Source organism: Mustelus asterias, unplaced genomic scaffold (assembly GCF_964213995.1).
Source record: "Mustelus asterias unplaced genomic scaffold, sMusAst1.hap1.1 HAP1_SCAFFOLD_761, whole genome shotgun sequence".
Classification (NCBI taxonomy): domain Eukaryota; kingdom Metazoa; phylum Chordata; class Chondrichthyes; order Carcharhiniformes; family Triakidae; genus Mustelus; species Mustelus asterias.
In genome coordinates, this window is record NW_027590709.1 from 1 (window position 1) to 17,500 (window position 17,500).

A 17,500-nucleotide genomic window follows, 5' to 3' on the forward strand; every position below is an offset into this window, starting at 1 on the left:
GACGAAGGAGCATTGCTCCGAAAGCTTATGGTATTTGCTACCACATAAACCTGTTGGACTTTAACCTGTTGTGAGACTTCTTACTGTGTTTACCCCAGTCCAACGCCGGCATCTCCACCTTATGGAAGGAGGCATACATTAAAGATTCTAAAGCACTAATCGAAGAGTGGGAATGTCCTGCTGGTGTCCTGGGAGACCATTCCTCCCACATCCCACACCACCAAAAACAAATTCATTCACCCCAGTGTTGTCCATGGGATTCTTGCTGTGTGCAAACTGGCATTGCCTATATAACAGTGACTGCACTTCAGAAAGTCTATGTCAAGCAGGTTGTGATATTTCTCAGATGTCTGATGTGAATACCCTTTATTCTCATACCAAGCCGTGTATTCATAAGTTAATATTAGACAGGACACATTAAAAAAATTCTAATAAAACTTTATTTAAAAAAAATATCCAAATTGTTCACCAAACAGAGATAAACAACAAAAAACTTTATTCAAACCATCTGTTTGGGTGTTATAAATTATACATTTATTTGCTTATAAACCAAAGAACACTGAGGCTAAAGTCAATATAAAAAAATCCCATAAATATTAGTCATAGAGTGATCATTCAAAGCAAACTTTCTCCAATGGGGGTGAGGTTTGGGGGGAGCAGAATAAACTGGCAGAAATCCAATGATGGATAGGATGTTGAGTCCACAGGGTGGATGACAGCCAGATTGGGGGGGGGAGGAGTGATTGAGAGTAACGTTCCCTGCAAGTCATGTAAATCCGCACTCACACAGAAACCCAGGAGGTACACTATAGATTATTCAAAATTTGATCCCCTTTAAGATGCGGTGCATTCAAATGAGCAGGCAGCGCTCAAAGGAAATAAGTTAGAGGGAATATCGATGAAGATCAGATTGGGGATTCCAAGAGTGATTGATCCCAGCTGGAGAAGGAGCAGTGGAGGTTTGTCAACATTCAGCACCCAAGGGCAAAATCAGTCTGGATTTCTACCCGTGATTACAATCCACTGACCCTTCCTGGAAAGCACGTATACTGGGACCTTATTCGGGGGAAACAATTAAAGTTGGCTATGATGCCTTCCATGGTTGAACAGCCTACTAAACACTCACTATTTAGGCTCAGTCTCAGTGTGGTTGGTCAGTCGTAACTGTACTCCAGTTTCTCCCATCACTGCACTGCTGTTGATCATTCAACATTAGCCACAAGAAACTGGTTTAAAAATAATAACAGCTCACCCGAAGTCATGAGAGTTAAATCCACACTCCGGGCTCCTGTGAAATGACTGCTCTCTCAGTTTTAAAACAGTTTTAAAAAGTGCGTCACGTGAAAAAGACGGGCAGGGTGAATAATAAAACATTTCTTTTTGACAGGACACTGCTTTTGGCAATTTCTTAGCGATCAGGTCCCGGTCTTAACCAACTTCTTTCTTTAGCCTTCACAAAGGGATTGGAGTACAAATGTAAAGTCGTCTTGCTGCAACTGTGTCGGTCATTGGTACAACTATGTGTCAAGTACTATGCACAATTTTGACCTAAAGAATGATACACTTGTCATTCGAGAGTGAATGCAACAAATGTTCACCTCTGATTTCTGGGATGAGGGATTCTTCTCAGAGGAAAAATTGAGTTAACATGCCTTATATTTCCTCGAGATAGAAGAATGAGAGGTGATCTAATTGAAACATAAAATTCTTAAGGGGTTTGAAAAGATAGATGTTAGGAAAACGTCCCCCCCCCCCCCCGCCGGCAGCGGAATCTGGAACACAGGATAATAGTTTCCATTTTGGATTGAGATGAAAAATTTCTTTACTTGTGAATTTTTGGAATTCCCTACCCGGGAGCCCAATCCTTAAATATATTCAAGTAAGAGGGGGACACAACGGGAATTAAGGGATATGGAAATCGGGCTGGAAGTTGGAGCTGAGGTAGAAGATCAGTCATGATCTTATTGTATGGTGGAGCCGTCTTGAAGGGCCAAATCTCCGACTCTAATTTCTTATGTTTGTCTTACAGGTTTTCTCTAGGCTTCATGCCAGTTCATTGTCATGGTCATTGATGGTTGTCTGACACCTCAACTGTGAGGAAGCTGCACCGTGAAGACTGAGATTTCTTCAGCCCATGATTCCTCACAACGGCTGTGTGGGATAATACCCGGCCAAAGTGCTGGCAGGTATTTCAAATAAAGAGGACATTACAGCGGAACTCGATCCTGTCTTCAACTGTTTGCTTTCAGTGGGAATCACTACACGCGCGTTAGAAGCCTTTGCCTTCCTAGGATAGATACGATGATGAAAACTGCAACATTTTGAAAGCCCACCATGGTTATCTTCAACTAACTTTAGCACTTCTTAATTCATTCATGGGATGTGGGGTGTGGGTGTCGCTGGCAGGGTCAGCATTTGTTGCCCATCCCTAATTGTCCTTAAACTGAGTGGCTCGCTGGGCTAATTGTCAGCCACATTGCTGTGGCTCTGGAGTCACATGCAGGCCAGACCCAGTAAGGATGGCAGATTTCCTTCTCTAAAGATTAGTGAACCAGACGGATTTCTCCAATTGTCGCCAATGGCTTCATGGTCATCAGCAGACTTTTAATTCTAGATTTTATTGAATTCAAATTTCACCATCTGCCTTGGTGGGATTTGAACCCAGGTCCCCAGAACATTACCCTGTGTCTTTGGATTACTAGTCCGATGACAATACCACAAGCTACTGCCTCCCCTATCAGGGATAATGTCAATGGCCTGATATAGTTTAGAAAGATAGAGTTTTAACAACACCAGGTTAAAGTTCAACAGGTTTATTTGGTAGCAAATGCCATTAGCTTTCGGAGCACTGCTCCTTCGTCAGATGGAGTGGAAATCTGCCATTTGTTTCCACTCCATCTGACGAAGGAGCAGCGCTCCAAAAGCTAATGGCATTTGCTACCAAATAAACCTGTTGGACTTTAACCTGGTGTTGTTAAAACTCTTACAGTGTTTACCCCAGTCCAACGCCGGCATCTCCACATCATAGTTTAGAAACGCAGTGGATAATATCTTGGAACAACTAGGATGTACCCTTTCATCTGTAATAAGTCCCAGCTTACAATACAGTGATGGACTAAACACCAAAAATGAATAGGGTGGGATCAGTTTCATAAAACAACTAAAGTTCTAATGAAAAGCATTGTTTGGTACCAACCACAGGAACAAAGTACTAAAAATAATTATGGAAAGTGCTGGAAATGCTCAGCTAGTCTGGCAGCATCTGTGGAGAGAGAGAGAGAGAGAGTTAACATTTCAAATCGAATGTGACTCCGGTTCTGAAGAAGCCATCTAGACTTGAATCATTAACTCTGATTCTCTCTCCATAGATGCTGCCAGACCTGCTGAGTATTTCCAGCATTTTCTCTTTTTGTTTCAGATTTCCAGCTTCTGCTGAATTTTGCTTTCATTACACTAAAAATAACTGTCAGTTTACAGGCAGCCACTCATATTTGAGGTAAATTATTTGATTCCTTATCTTCCAGCTAAAAATAACTTTTTCTGCAACTAATCCAAGTTTATATGATCTAAACCGCACCCAGTTTCTTTACCTCTTCTTAGTGGGGAGGAGAATCACTGCTATAATGAAAATAGAAATAAGAAGAGAGATTAATGCTTTGATAAGATTCCCCATTAGCAACTTAAAGCTCAATTCCTTGGGCATTGCTGAGAGAAGCTTGGATTCGAAATCCACCCAGAGAAAGGTGAGAATAAGGGATTCAGGAGAACCCAGAAAGTGGTGAGAATGTGGAACTCATTACCACGGGAATGGCTGAGGCAAATAGGATAGAAACATTTAAGGGGAAGAAGGTAATCACGCGAGTGAAAAAGGATTTGATTTGATTTATTATTGTCACATGTATTGAAAGGATACGCTGGTCGGGTGAGAGAAAGTAGGTTGGAAGGAGGCTCGTGTGGAGTTTAGACATCAGCTCAGACTAATTGAGTGATTTCCCCGCTGAAAATTCTAACAAGGCCGAACAAGAGTCTTCAAGGTGCTGAAGGTTATGAAGAGCAGGTAGCGGTAGATTGTTTCCACTGTTGGTGAGGCATTAATAATGAGCATTCAAAATTGAAACAAGCAGAAAAAGGATTGCTGCACAATCTCAGATCCCTGGCTCTCTCTCCCCCAGTTTTAAGTCCCATTCACCTTTCCTAGTTTTTAAACCTGTAGCTCAGTCTGCACATTGGAAACTTGTTATTAAATAGTCGCGTGAGAGCGGGCGAGATCTTGCTCACGCACAGGATTAACATCACACCTACTCCTCCCCGCCTGGGATACCTCACCATACTTCCTACAGGATGTCCCACAGAGTAACTCAGAGGTGGATTGGACAGAACCTTGTCTGAAGTTTTTTGCAATCCGAATGCCAACACCTCAGCAGCAACCGGCTCCCCACCCCGCCCACCCCCATAAAATTGAAACATAATTCAAAACCTGATTCATAAGTTGTTGCTTTGATCTGTACAATAAACTACATGATTACTGACAGCGCAATGGTATGTATTCTGACAACTCACTGCCCTTCAGCAGCTGCCAAGGTATCGTTCCGACACCTTTAATGGTATACATCTGGCATTTGTAACATTAGGTCATGATATATATGTATTTATCTGTATTTATAGATATATATTCGACCAGTTCAAACTGTAAAATATTATAGACAATGTGTCAATACTAGATCAAATACAAAAGATATTTGCATAATTATCAATACACAACTATTACAAACTTTTCATTTACACATCTTGGCATTTTGATATCCACGACTGACACTATAGTTCAGTACCTTACATTCCCATGGGTCTGTCTCAGTCATTCAATTGAATCTGTATTATGAGGGTCATCTTTAGTGCTCCATTAAACTGGCTGTTTAAGGCAGGTGGGACTCGGGTATCAAGAGTTCGCAGGACACAGGTGAGGCTGATTCGCAGTTAGTCAAAAGTTGTCCTTTTATCTCAGGGAGCTGGGACCCAATCCAGACCAAACTGATGGGTTGAAACACTCCTCGATTAGTGAGTAAAATTATATTGGGGGCAGCTTGTGGCAAATGCTCAGCCTAAAACTGCTCTTTTCTGGGAATAATTACCACTAAAGTGGTGATTCCAGTGGGAGAGAACAAAACATAGCTAATGTGCAACACGGAAATCTGTCACATTGCTGCAGGAAGGGAAGGGGGTATTCATCTGGGCAGAACAGAAGGAACCTAAATCTACTCAGAATTACACTGTGCTCTTCAGTTACAGGTACTGAGGTGTATCACAGAGAAATAGATGCAGAATTATACATGGACACTTGGAGACAATGACTGAATGCACAAATGCACTGGTTTAATGGAGGCCTTTAAAGGGAGGGAGGGGGCGTCGCGCGAGAGGGGGCGTCACGTGCGAGGGGGGGCGGCGCGAGGGGGAGGGGGGGCGGCGCGAGGGGTAGGGGGGGCACGCGAGGGGGAGGGGGGGTGGCGCGAGGGGGGGGGCGCGCGAGGGGGCGGGGTGGCCCGAGGGGGGAGGGGGGGGTGGCCCGAGGGGGGAGGGGGGGGCGGCCCGAGGGGGGAGGGGCCCGAGGGGGGAGGGGGGGGCGGCCCGAGGGGGGAGGGGGGGGCGGCCCGAGGGGGGAGGGGGGGGGGGGGCGACCCGAGGGGGATGGGGGGGGCGGCCTGAGGGGGATGGGGGGGGGCGGCCCGAAGGGGGAGCGGGGGGGGGGGGCGGCCCGAGGGGGGAGGGGGCGGAGCGGCCCGAGGGGGGAGGGGGCGGGGCGGCCCGAGGGGGGAGGGGCGGCCTGAGGGGGGAGGGTGGGGTGTGGCCCGAGGGGGGCGGGACCGGGGTGCCCAAGGGGGGAGCGGGGGGGGGGCAGCCCGAGGGGGGAGTGGCCCGAGGGGGATGGAGGGGGCGGCCCGAGGGGGGGGGCGGCCTGAGGGGGGAGTGGCCCGAGTGGGGGAGAGGGGGGGGTGGCCCGAGGGGGGGGGGGTGCGGCCCGAGCAGGGAGCGGAGGGGGGTGGCCCGAGGGGGGAGCGGAGGGGGGGGTGGCCCGAGGGGGGAGCGGGGAGTGTGGCCTGAGCGGGGAGTGGGGGGGTGGCCCGAGGGGGGAGTGGGGGGGTGGCCCGAGGGGGGGGCGGCCCGAGGGGCGAGCGGGGGGGGGCGGCCCGAAGGGGAAGCGGGGGGGGGGTGCGGCCCGAGGGGGGAGTAGGGGGGGGCGGCCCGAGGGGGGAGGGGGGGCGGCCCGAGGGGGGAGGGGGGGGCGGCCCGAGGGGGGAGGGGGGTGCGGCCCGAGGGGGGATGGGGGGGTGGCCCGAGGGGGGCAGGCCCGAGGGGGGGAAGCCCGAGGGGGGGGGTGCTGCCTGAGGGGGGGGGCGGCCCGAATGGGGATGGGGGGGCGGCACAAGGGGGGAGGGGGAGGGGGAGGGGCTGCCCGAGGGGGGAGGCGGCCTGAGGGGGGAGGGGGCGGCCCGAGGGGGAGGGGGCGGCCCGAGGGGGTGGGGGGCGGCCCGAGGGGGTGGGGGGCGGCCCGAGGGGGTGGGGGGCGGCCCGAGGGGGGTGGGGGCGGCCCGAGGGGGGAGCGGCCCGAGGGGGGAGTGGAGGGGGTGGCCCGAGGGGGGGGGCGGCCAGAGGGGGGAGGGGGGGGTGGCCCGAGGGGGGAGGGGCGGCCCGAGAGGGGTGGGGGGAGGGCCGGGCCCGAGGGGGGTGGGTGGGGGGGGGCGGCCCGAGGGGGGTGGGGGGGGGCGGCCCGAGGGGGGAGGGGGAGGGCGGCCCGAGGGGGGAGGGGGAGGGCGGCCCGAGGGGGGAGGGGGGGGAGCTGCCCAAGGGGGGAGGGGCTGCCCGAGGGGGGAGGCGGGGGGGCGGCCCGAGGGGGGAGGGGGGGGCGGCCCGAGGGGGGAGGGGGGGGGCGGCCCGAGGGGGGAGGGGGGGGGCGGCCCGAGGGGGGGGGGGGGGGGAGGGGGGGGTGGCCTGAGGGGGGGGGAGGGGCGGCCCGAGGGGGGGGGCGGCCCGAGGGGGAAGGGGGGCGACGGCCCGAGGGGGGGGAGGGGGCGGCCCGAGGGGGGGAGGGGGCGGCCCGAGGGGGGGGGCGGCCCGAGGGGGGTGGGGGGGGGGGCGGCCCGAGGGGGGGGAGGGGGCGGCCCGAGGGGGGGAGGGGGCGGCCCGAGGGGGGGGGGAGGGGGCGGCCCGAGGGGGGGGGGAGGGGGCGGCCCGAGGGGGGGGGGGAGGGGGCGGCCCGAGGGGGGGGGGGGAGGGGGCGGCCCGAGGGGGGGGGGGAGGGGGCGGCCCGAGGGGGGGGGGAGGGGGCGGCCCGAGGGGGGTGGGGGGGGGGGCGGCCCGAGGGGGGTGGGGGGGGGGGCGGCCCGAGGGGGGTGGGGTGGGGCGGCCCGAGGGGGGGGGTGGGGGGGGGGGCGCGGCCCGAGGGGGGTGGGGGGGGGGGGGCGGCCCGAGGGGGGTGGGGGGGGGCGGCCCGAGGGGGGTGGGGGGGGGGCGGCCCGAGGGGGGTGGGGGGGGGGGCGGCCCGAGGGGGGTGGGGGGGGGCGGCCCGAGGGGGGTGGGGGGGCGGCCCGAGGGGGGTGGGGGGGGGCCCCGAGGGGGATGGGGGGGAGCGGCCCGAGGGTGGAGCGGGGGGTGCGGCCCGAGGGGGGAGCGGGTGGTGCGGCCTGAGTGGGGGGGACGGCCCGAGGGGGTGAGGGGGTGGCGGCCCGAGGGGGGAGGGTGGCGCGTCCCGAGCGGGGAGGGGGAGGGGCGTCCCGAGCTGGGAGGCGGGGGGGGGGCGGCCCGAGGGGGGAGGGCGGGGGCGGCCCGAGGGGGGAGGGCGGGGGCGGCCCGAGGGGGGAGGGGGGGGCGGCCCGAGGGGGGGGGGGGGGGGGGGGGGGCCCGAGGGGGGAGGGGGGCACGAGGGGGGAGGGGGGGCACGAGGGGGGAGGGGGGGCACGAGGGGGGAGGGGGGGCACGACACGAGGGGGGAGGGGGGCACGAGGGGGGAGGGGGGGAGGGGGGCACGAGGGGGGAGGGGGGCACGAGGGGAGGGCACGAGGGGAGGGTGGCGGCACGTGAGGGTGGGGGGCGGCACGTGAGGGTGGGGGGGCGGCACGTGAGGGTGGGGGGCGACATGTACGAAAGACAGTCCACACAGAGGACATGCTCCAGCCTGGGGGTGGTGAGGATAAATGCAGCCAAGGCCAGAATCCGAGGACCAAGGTGTGTGAACCGGGATTTGGGATTCAGGAAGGATGCAAAGGCAGGAGAAGCAAAGCTATGGATGGGAATTGGGAGGAATTCATCAACAAGGAAACTCAGTGCCATGCAGGTCAGGGAGCCTGTGGAGGTTGCTAATGTGAGGATAGTGAGTGAACAGGACCAGGACTGGATCAGGCAATGGAATGTAAGGCGAGATTTTGCATGGATGGCCAATGTATGAGGCACAATGTGCCCTAATCTAGGAGCGCCTGATGATGACAACTGGTGCCCTTCTCCAGCACTAAACATCCCAGAAAAGCAGAAAAAAAATCCACAATGGCAAAATTACAGGATGGGAGTAAGTTAAAGTCATCCTGCCTGGTAGATGCTGATCTAGTTAGATTGGCACCCGGTCTCACTCGGTGTCTGGGTTCATTTCCTGTTGGATATATGGTCAAGATATAAGGTTTGCAAGTTACAGGAAAAGGGTAGGAGGGCAGAGGAACGAATGGAAGAGGCCTTTCATAGAGCCGGCACAGGCACGATGGGCCGAATGGTCCATGTCGCTGCTGGCATCATTCCTAAGTCAACAGAGTAAAATTTGTCGTGGGCTTTAACAGGTTAATCCGAATCCCTAAAGCTGGTAAACTGGGCACAAGCTCCCAGTTCGTGGCCCCCGGAAATGAAGCTGTTGCAGTTAAAAACCGCCCTGCCAGTTCAGGTGACTGATTGTGATACAGCAGATTTCCCTGTGCATCTGGGACTTGATCCTTCCAATCACTGACAGAGAGAACAACATTCTGCAGTTAATTCTTTTCCTCCTCTTAAACTCAAGACTTCAAATATATTCCAGGGGAAAAAAAATAAAATTGTTATCTGGAGAAGCGTGAGGCAGCTCAGCGCAGACTCTCACTTACTGATTCACAGCACTGATTGTGAGAAATATATAGAAAAATCATATATATAAAAAAATACAGAACTTAAAAAAATATATATCGTGATACATGGAAACATCTTACGAAGAACTGAAAACAAAATCACTCAATTCTCAAAAAGGCTGACAAAACCGGTTAAGCAGAAATATAAATACTAATGAAATTAAAAGAATGGTGGAGCTTTTCTGCTCCTAACAAAGAGTTTTGAGCACCAGCAAACTGTACGAAGCTTCTGCTCAGCTTATAGTGGAGTAAGGAATGGTTTCGTTTGAGAATAGTTGGGTTGGGGGAAAAAAAAACAAAAGGAAGTTTGATTGAAGCCCTGGGTTTGCCAGTGAACTTGTCAAGACTTTGAACACTCCAGGATTCTGCTCAGAGGCTGGAAGTGTTGTGAGACCTGCAAAGTGTTCCTTTCTTCAAATATAAACTCTCCGCTTGCAAACATCCGCGGTCTGCTATTTTAAAGCTGCCCCCCTTTGTAACACTCCACACGCTGAATGATTCTGCAGCGGACATTGTAAATGCGTCCCTTTATTTCCTGCTGGGTCAGGTTCCAGCTCCTTGCAGTGGTCAGAAAAGGAGGTGTGTGCAACTGGGGTGTAGGCCCCCCGGCAGGGTTGCAGATTTAGCTTAGCTTCCACCTGTAAAGGTCAGTGAGAGGGCAGAATGCTTTGTCAAACTGCTCACCCAATGCTTTGATGGCTTGTGTGTAGCCTGATCCAGCACCGAACCCATATGGACCGCAAGGAGCCACTCGGCAATCTTCAGTAATGCACTATGACAAAGGACTAGCAGGTGGTACCATCTGGTACCTCTGTGGGGCGGGGGGGGTGGGGTGTATGACAAAGTTAGCACCTTCAGGAGGGGGCAAGATGGAGTGAGGGGGGAGGGGGCAGGAAGTTAATAAAATGCCATTATGAATTGATACAAACACTGGGGCGGTGAGGGGGGGGGGACAGTGCTATTCAGACTATCACCAGGCAGCAGAGAGACAAGCCAAGGTATTATTTGTAACCAGGCTCAAAGTGAAAATATTACGGATGATCAAGTTACCAGAAATCAAACCATTTCTTGCCTTGGTGCGTCCTATCTCAGTCTGAAACGGTTGCAGATCCAAGAGGCGATTTTCCAAATCTGGCCTCCCCCAATCGGGCTCACGTTCCAGGAAATTGTGACATCACTGGATCCCCTTGATGTGGGATGTTTGATTAACAAATCAGCCCATCCATCTCCAGCTCCTGTGGGATCGTCATCTTTCTCCTCACCTTTAGGTTTGTGATTGAATTGTTCAGGGTTTTTCCTGATCATTAATCCGATCAGAACTTCAAGCTGGTGAAACCATCAGCCATCTTCCTTAACCTTCGTCTCCCTCTCCCAGGCTGCTGAGTTTGGGCAATGGACAATGCCCAGTGTGGCCACTAGGGGTAGCAAGAGGGATGTGGTGATGGGCCTCAGGATACTGGACAGGAGGGGTGGGCTCTTTCTTACGGTCATGGCGGTGAAATACTTAGTCTCGCTTGAAAAGAAATGCTCCTGGGGGTTGGTACCCAGCGGGCGTCCAGCACCTGTGGGACTGAACCCCAATGTGAGTCGGTACCTTTAGGAGAGAATGGGGTGTGGGAAAGGCACGATGCCTGAAGAGAGAGCCTGCCTGCTGGGAGCACAGATCGAAGACGTGGTGGAAACACTCCCTGAAATTCTCCACCTTTAGAGGCAAAATCATTTGGTGTGTGTCTCACCTGTGATTTTGCACCCATTTGTAAACTGCTCCCTTTCATACCGGCGCAGGGCAAGGCTGCCATGTCAAGAAGCCAAGAAGGTGTTACCTCAGAACAGAGATCAGAAGCAGGGAACGAACAAAGCAAATGAATAATGAGCACAGTGACTCCTGCTACAGATACAGAGTAGTTCATACCAAATAAGGCGGCTAGTGCGAGTGCCTGTTTTGATTTGTGCATAAACAGCCTGTGGTATAACTGAGGTCTCAGCAACTTCAACTGTGTCCGTTCTGCGTGAAAGAAGATCTGGAGGTTGCAACTGACGGACAAAGATTCCAGGTTCTATATCTCCGCGTAGCTGGACCAGGCTCGCTCTCATGGGCGCACTTTTGCCTGGGGAAGACACAGAAAGAGAGAGATTAATGTTCACCAAGCAAACTCACTGTCAGAATTTACATTTGTATTGCACCTTTCAAAACCCGAGGCCATCTCAGAGCACTCTACAGCTACTGCAGTACTTCTGAAATGTATTTAACTCTTATAATGTAGGAAATACAGCAGCCAATTTGCATACGGCAAGTTCCCACAAGCAGCAATGAAATAATAACCAAGTAATCTCTAAGATGTTTGTTGGGGGATAGTATTGGCCCAGTATCTCAGCTTCTCTTTGGAATATTGCCATGGGATCATTTATCTCCACTGAGAGGGCAGGTGGGAACCTCAGTTTAATGTCTCATCTGAAAGACAAAACCTTTGACTGGGCAGCACTCCCACGGTACTGCAGGAGTGTCAGCCTAGACTGTGTGGTCAAAGTTGTTGGGATTGGGTCTTGAACTCATGACCTTCAAAGTTAGAGGCAAGCTGTTGCCTCTGGCTATTTGCTGAACATGATGTGGAGATGCCGGCGTTGGACTGGGGTAAACACAGTAAGAAGTCTCACAACACCAGGTTAAAGTCCAACAGGTTTATTTGGTAGCACAAGCCACTAGCTTTCGGAGCGCTGCTCCTTCATCAGGTGAGTGGGAGTTCTGTTCACAAACAGGGCATATAAAGACACAAACTCAATTTACAAAATAATAGTTGGAATGTGAGTCTTTCCATTTCCAACCATTATTCTGTAAATTGAGTTTGTGTCTTTATATGCCCTGTTTGTGAACAGAACTCCCACTCACCTGACGAAGGGGCAGCGCTCCAAAAGCTAGTGGCTTGTGCTACCAAATAAACCTGTTGGACTTTAATTTGGTGCTGTGAGACTTCTTACTGTGTTTACTGAACCACAGGTGACATGAACAGAACTCTGCAGATGTGGAGAAAGGAGATCACGTTAGCAGAGAGTCCCCGATTCAGCAGTAGCACAAAGGGCAGCGTGTGATTCCTATTCCTACGCATCTGGTGAGGGGATGGGACATGATCTGTCCACAGGCTACCCCATCAATATCAAAACCTGGTGTTCTCCCCCAGTGACTGGCAGAAAGAAATTATTTGATTTTTTTTTCTGGTGAGGTGAAAGACAGTTGTAAAGGCCCAAATTCTGGCAGGTGCTTTACATATATCTGAAATTCAGACACACACTAATCATTGGTTCCCTCCCTTTTCTGAAATCACAACATCGAAACAATGACAATGCCTCAGAGTTACACCCTGACCATGTTCACTGGTGGCCATTTACCTCCGTGTCTTCAACACTGTGTCCCGGTTGAGTGATACCTTGATTTTAAAAGTTTTATCCTGGTTTACAAATCCCTCCATGAGTTTGCCCATCTCTATCTCTTTAATTTTCTTAGCCCAAAACTCCTCCAATTTCAGCCTCTTGCACATTCACAATGTTAATTGTTCCACAATTGCTGTTTGTGCCTTCAACTACCTGGATCCCAAGCTCTGGAATCCATTCCCTAAATTGCTCAGCCTTCCCACCTCTCTTAAGGCACTCCTAAAATTGACCTCTTGAATGAAGCTTTTGGTTACCTGCCCTAATATCACCTTATGTTGAAACACCTTGGGATGTTTGCCAATGTCAAAGGCGCTATATAAATACAAATTGTTTTCCTTCCAAAGGGGAGGAGCTCCAAACCTAGTCGGTCATATCATGACAGCACCATCATCTCCAACTCACACAGCACCTCGACTTGGAAATGTATCGGCTGCCTCTTCACTGTCACCGGTTGATATTCTGGAACTCCCTCCCTCCCTAACAGCACTGTGGGTGCACCTGCGTGTGACAGTTGTTAAAGGGAGTGGCTCATCACCTTCTCAAGGGCAATTAGGGGTGGTCAATAAATGCTGGCCTTGCCAATGATGCTCACAATCCATGAATGAAAAGATAAATAAGACAAAGTGGATAGTGCCCACTGGAGTTTGTTCTTACAGTGAGGGGGATCACATTACATTACCTTTTAAGCTACTCACATTACACATTTCTGCTGTTCTGTAATTAAATAAAAAATACTTTTCTTCTAACAGTCCGTCTCAGTAGAATGTTAAATCTTCTGCAGCAGATTAAAACATTTAAAGGTAGCTGTAATGAGCATAAGATGATCAAGGTTTTCAAAGAGGCTCATAAACTGGATTTTATTTTGTCCTAAAATAAAAGCAAAATGCCGCAGATGCTGGAATCTAAAAATGCTAGAAATTCTCAGCCGGTCTGACAGCATCCGTTCTGCTATTTCCACATTCCGATCTCTTAACAAATGCTATTAGCACCATTCCCAGCCTTTATTACCACATCCCCTTTGTCTTTTTGTCCATGATATCTTGATCAATTACACAACCCCACCCCGCCCAACCCCTCAGCCTTACAGTATAAATCTTGTCCTATTTCCTTTTGTCTCTAGCTGTGACAAAGGGTCATCCTGACTCGAAACATTGGCTCTATTCTCTCTCCGCAGATGCTGTCAGACCTGCTGAGATTTTTCAGCATTTTCTATTTTACTTTCAGATCCCAACATCTGCAGTATTTTGCTTCTAACTGTTCATCCCAGCCCCATTTTTCATGTCCACCGAGGCAGTTTGTTTGTTTTCTGTCTGAGGGCATGTCCTTACTCAAGTAACCGGGGAGATTATTTTGCCACTTACAGTGGACTTCCTGTTGCCTTTTTCTTTGGAGGGTTTTCTTCCAGGGAAGCTGCAACTAAGGCTAAAGAATAGTCCATCCTTTATAATAAGGGCATTTGGATTTTGCTCCTTTGTTCTGGATTCCTTTACAAGAGGAAATTATTTTTCTCTTCCTACCCTATCAAATTGTTCAATCATCTTGACTATTTCAATTAGATCATCCCTTAAACTTCCATATTCAAGGGTATACAAGTCTCTCTCTATTCCTCTCCCATACCTAGTGGTGCACTAGGGGAGACTTTTGTCTGTTTCCATAGCTCGTAATTCCCGGACCAGATCACTTGTGTGTTGCCAGGGGCTTGCAGTTTGAGGGCACCACTCCCCCCCATCAAGTGTGGCTGACCAGGTGTCTCTCCTACTCTTACCGCCAACCACTGGCGTGTTGGAAGGATTTACAGGACGATACACTCAATCTGTTTGACCCACGTTATAAACACAGCTTCCGTGGCCATCAAGTCCTGGGGTTGGACTCAAACCCGGAGCTTCTGGCTCAGAGCAGAGATGCTACCCACTGAGGCACAAGACCGTAAACAAGCATACTCTACTCAGTCTATCCACATAAATTAACCCTTTAAGCCCCTGTACCATTCTGGTAAAATGCTCTCTATTGTCTCTAAGGCCAATATTATCCTTCCTGAAGTGTGCGGCCCAGGCCTGAACGCAGTTACTCCAACTGCAGTTGAAACATAATCTGTACAGCTGCAGTGAAACTTCCACCTCTCTGTACTCCAGACTTCTCAAGATAAACATTCCATTTGCCCTTGAATTATTTTTGCACCTGTCCACTAGATTTACTATTGTGCAAAAACCCCTAAATCTTTCTGATCCTTTACAGCTCCTAACTTCTTGCTGTTAGAAAATATTCTGCTGCAGCTTTTAGGTTCAGAATGGGTGATGTCTGGTTATCACACACTCCTTCAATTTACACCACCTAGTGTGAAAATGGACAGTCAGTTTCAGCCCAGTACTTACAGGCCCCAGTCACTGGGATGGGGAGGGACCCTTTACCTTCTGTCTAAAGGGACAGGAATATAACAATGGGCTGAATGGACTGAGAGTGACAGTGCTAGACAACCTCAAAACAATCAGTTCATAGAATCCCTACAGTGCAGGAGGAGGCCATTCGGCCCATTGAGTCTGCACCAACTCTTACCAGGCTTACCCTGTAACCCCTCATATTTACCCCACTAACCTATATATCTTGGGACACTAAGGAGAAATGTAGCATGGTCAATCCACCTAACCCACACATCTTTGGACTATGGAAGGAAACCAGAGCACCCGGAGGAAACCCACGCAGACATGGGGAGAACATACAGACTCTACACCGACAGAACCCTGGGCCCTGGTGCTGTGAGGCAGCAGCACTAACCACCGTGCCACCCATTTCAACTTGCCCTCACTCAACCTATGTACACGCACACACTCCAGCAGGGTGAGGCGGGGAGATAGATGACTGGACAGTAAGTAAGAGTGGGAATGTTGAATAAGTTTATTTATTAGTGTCACAAGTAGGCTTACATTCACACTGCAATGAAGTTACTGTGAAAATCCCCTAGTCGCCACACTCCGGCGCCTGCTCGGGTACACTGAGGGAGAATTTAGCATGGCCAATGCACCTAACCAGCACGTATTTCGGACTGTGGGAGGAAACCGGAGCACCCGGAGGAAACCCATGCGGACACGGGGAGAACGTGCAATTCCACACAGACAGTGACTCGAGCCGGAAATCGAACCCGGGTCTCTGGTGTTGTGAGGCAGCAGTGCTAACCAGTGCATCATCCCAATATCTTTGCTCCTTCCTCACCCAAGAAGGTTAAAAGCAGTGAGAACGTCCATACCAGCACCACGCCCTAACAGCACCTAGCTCAGAGTCGGATTTCCACCGGTAGCTCCGGGCTTCTTCCCCAGGCTCTGCGGTGAAGTGGTGTTTCCCTACCTTGTGAGTGTGAGCGTTGCTATGAGGTCGCGTTGTTGCCAGGCTCTCTTCCCTCTTTCTTTGAACACAGTTGACTTCGGAGGCCTTGGCTATTTTAGTGGGTCTCGAGCAGGTGGCTGCATTTTTCCGTTTCCTGCCCTCGGTCCGTGCGGGGGAATTGGGGGTCGGTGGTGGGGGTGAAGGATTGAGAGCCCCCAGCCGGCGTGCCTCGCAGAGGCGAGCATCCCGCTTGGGATGAAAGTGCTCCACCGTCCTGCTGGTCCCTTTGAGGGAGTTCCCTGAAAGGGCCAGAATTCCAGCTTGTCCTGAGCGTCCTGCTTTGGGTCCATGGGCATTGAGTCCGTTGTTAGCATTGTGCGAAGAGGTATGTGAGTGGGGAGGGCGAGAGGCTGTCCCCCCAGGAAGGGGGGCGCTTATCCTGTCCAGACTCAACACGCAGTTTCTTTTGAAGGGGGGCTCCGAGAAAGGAAGTGGATCAGAGGAGGAGGCTGTCGGTTTCTTCCGTTTGCCCGGTGATGTCTCGCAAGTGGGACGGGGGTCTTGGTGGAATCCGGACGCCCGGCTGGTCTTCGCCCAGGACGTTCTGCCCGAGGAAGGGGAAGGGGTTTGGGCCGGAGGGGTCGGCAGAGGGAGCGAGCGGCAACAGGAGGAGGGTGGGTCTGTAGGGGCTCGAGCTTCAGCGAGGCTGGCGGGCGAGGGTGCTTGCTTCAGTTCCGTAGTCATGAAAGAAGGCGAAGATGAAGTTGCGGAAAGAGATGACATAGACTGCAGCGAGAGCGGCGAGGGGGCAGATGGTGGAACAGATAGCGGAGTTCTCTGTGGATCTGTGGCTGGAGGAATCTTCCTGTATTGAAAACAAAAAGACATGAATTAGATTTCTCCTTGCACAAGACATAACTGTGGCTCAGTGTTAGCACTCATCTCAGAGACTGGAGAACTAAATCCAGACTGATGTTCCCAATGCAGAATTGGGGGAGTGCCGCACTGTCAGAGGGTCAGTACTGAGGGAGTGCTGCACTGTCAGAGGGTCAGTGCTGAGGGAGTGCCGCACTGTCAGAGGGTCAGTACTGAGGGAGTGCCGCACTGTCAGAGGGTCAGTACTGAGGGAGTGCCGCACTGTCAGAGGGTCAGGACTGAGGGAGTGCCGCACTGTCAGAGGGTCAGTACTGAGGGAGTGCTGCACTGTCAGAGGGTCAGTACTGAGGGAATGCCGCACTGTCAGAGGGTCAGTACTGAGGGAGTGCCGCACTGTCAGAGGGTCAGTACTGAGGGAGTGCCGCACTGTCAGAGGGTCAGTGCTGAGGGAGTGCCGCTCTGTCAGAGGGTCAGTGCTGAGGGAGTGCCGCTCTGTCAGAGGGTCAGTACTGAGGGAGTGCTGCACTGTCAGAGGGTCAGTGCTGAGGGAGTGCCGCTCTGTCAGAGGGTCAGTACTGAGGGAGTGCTGCACTGTCAGAGGGTCGGTACTCAGGGGAGTGCAGCATTGTCAGAGGGTCAGTACTGAGGGAGTGCTGCACTGTCAGAGGGTCAGTACTGAAGGAGTGCCGCACTGTCAGAGGGTCACTGAGGGAGTGCTGCACTGTCAGAGGGTCAATACTGAGGGA

General features: G+C 52.3%; 1 protein-coding gene across 1 annotated transcript in view; it reads right to left on the reverse strand.

Moving 5' to 3' along the window:
* Positions 1-10,122: 10,122 nt before the first annotated feature.
* The window catches only part of LOC144487383 (ataxin-7-like protein 1), a 50,930-nt gene continuing 43,552 nt past the window's right edge, over positions 10,123-17,500 (reverse strand). Inside the window, exons 10-11 of the mRNA XM_078205471.1 lie at positions 15,900-16,743; positions 10,123-11,242 (exon numbers count right to left, since the gene is read on the reverse strand). Coding sequence (XP_078061597.1) covers positions 11,225-11,242; positions 15,900-16,743 — 862 coding nt within the window. The 3' untranslated portion in view covers positions 10,123-11,224. The remainder of the gene's footprint in view (positions 11,243-15,899; positions 16,744-17,500) is intronic.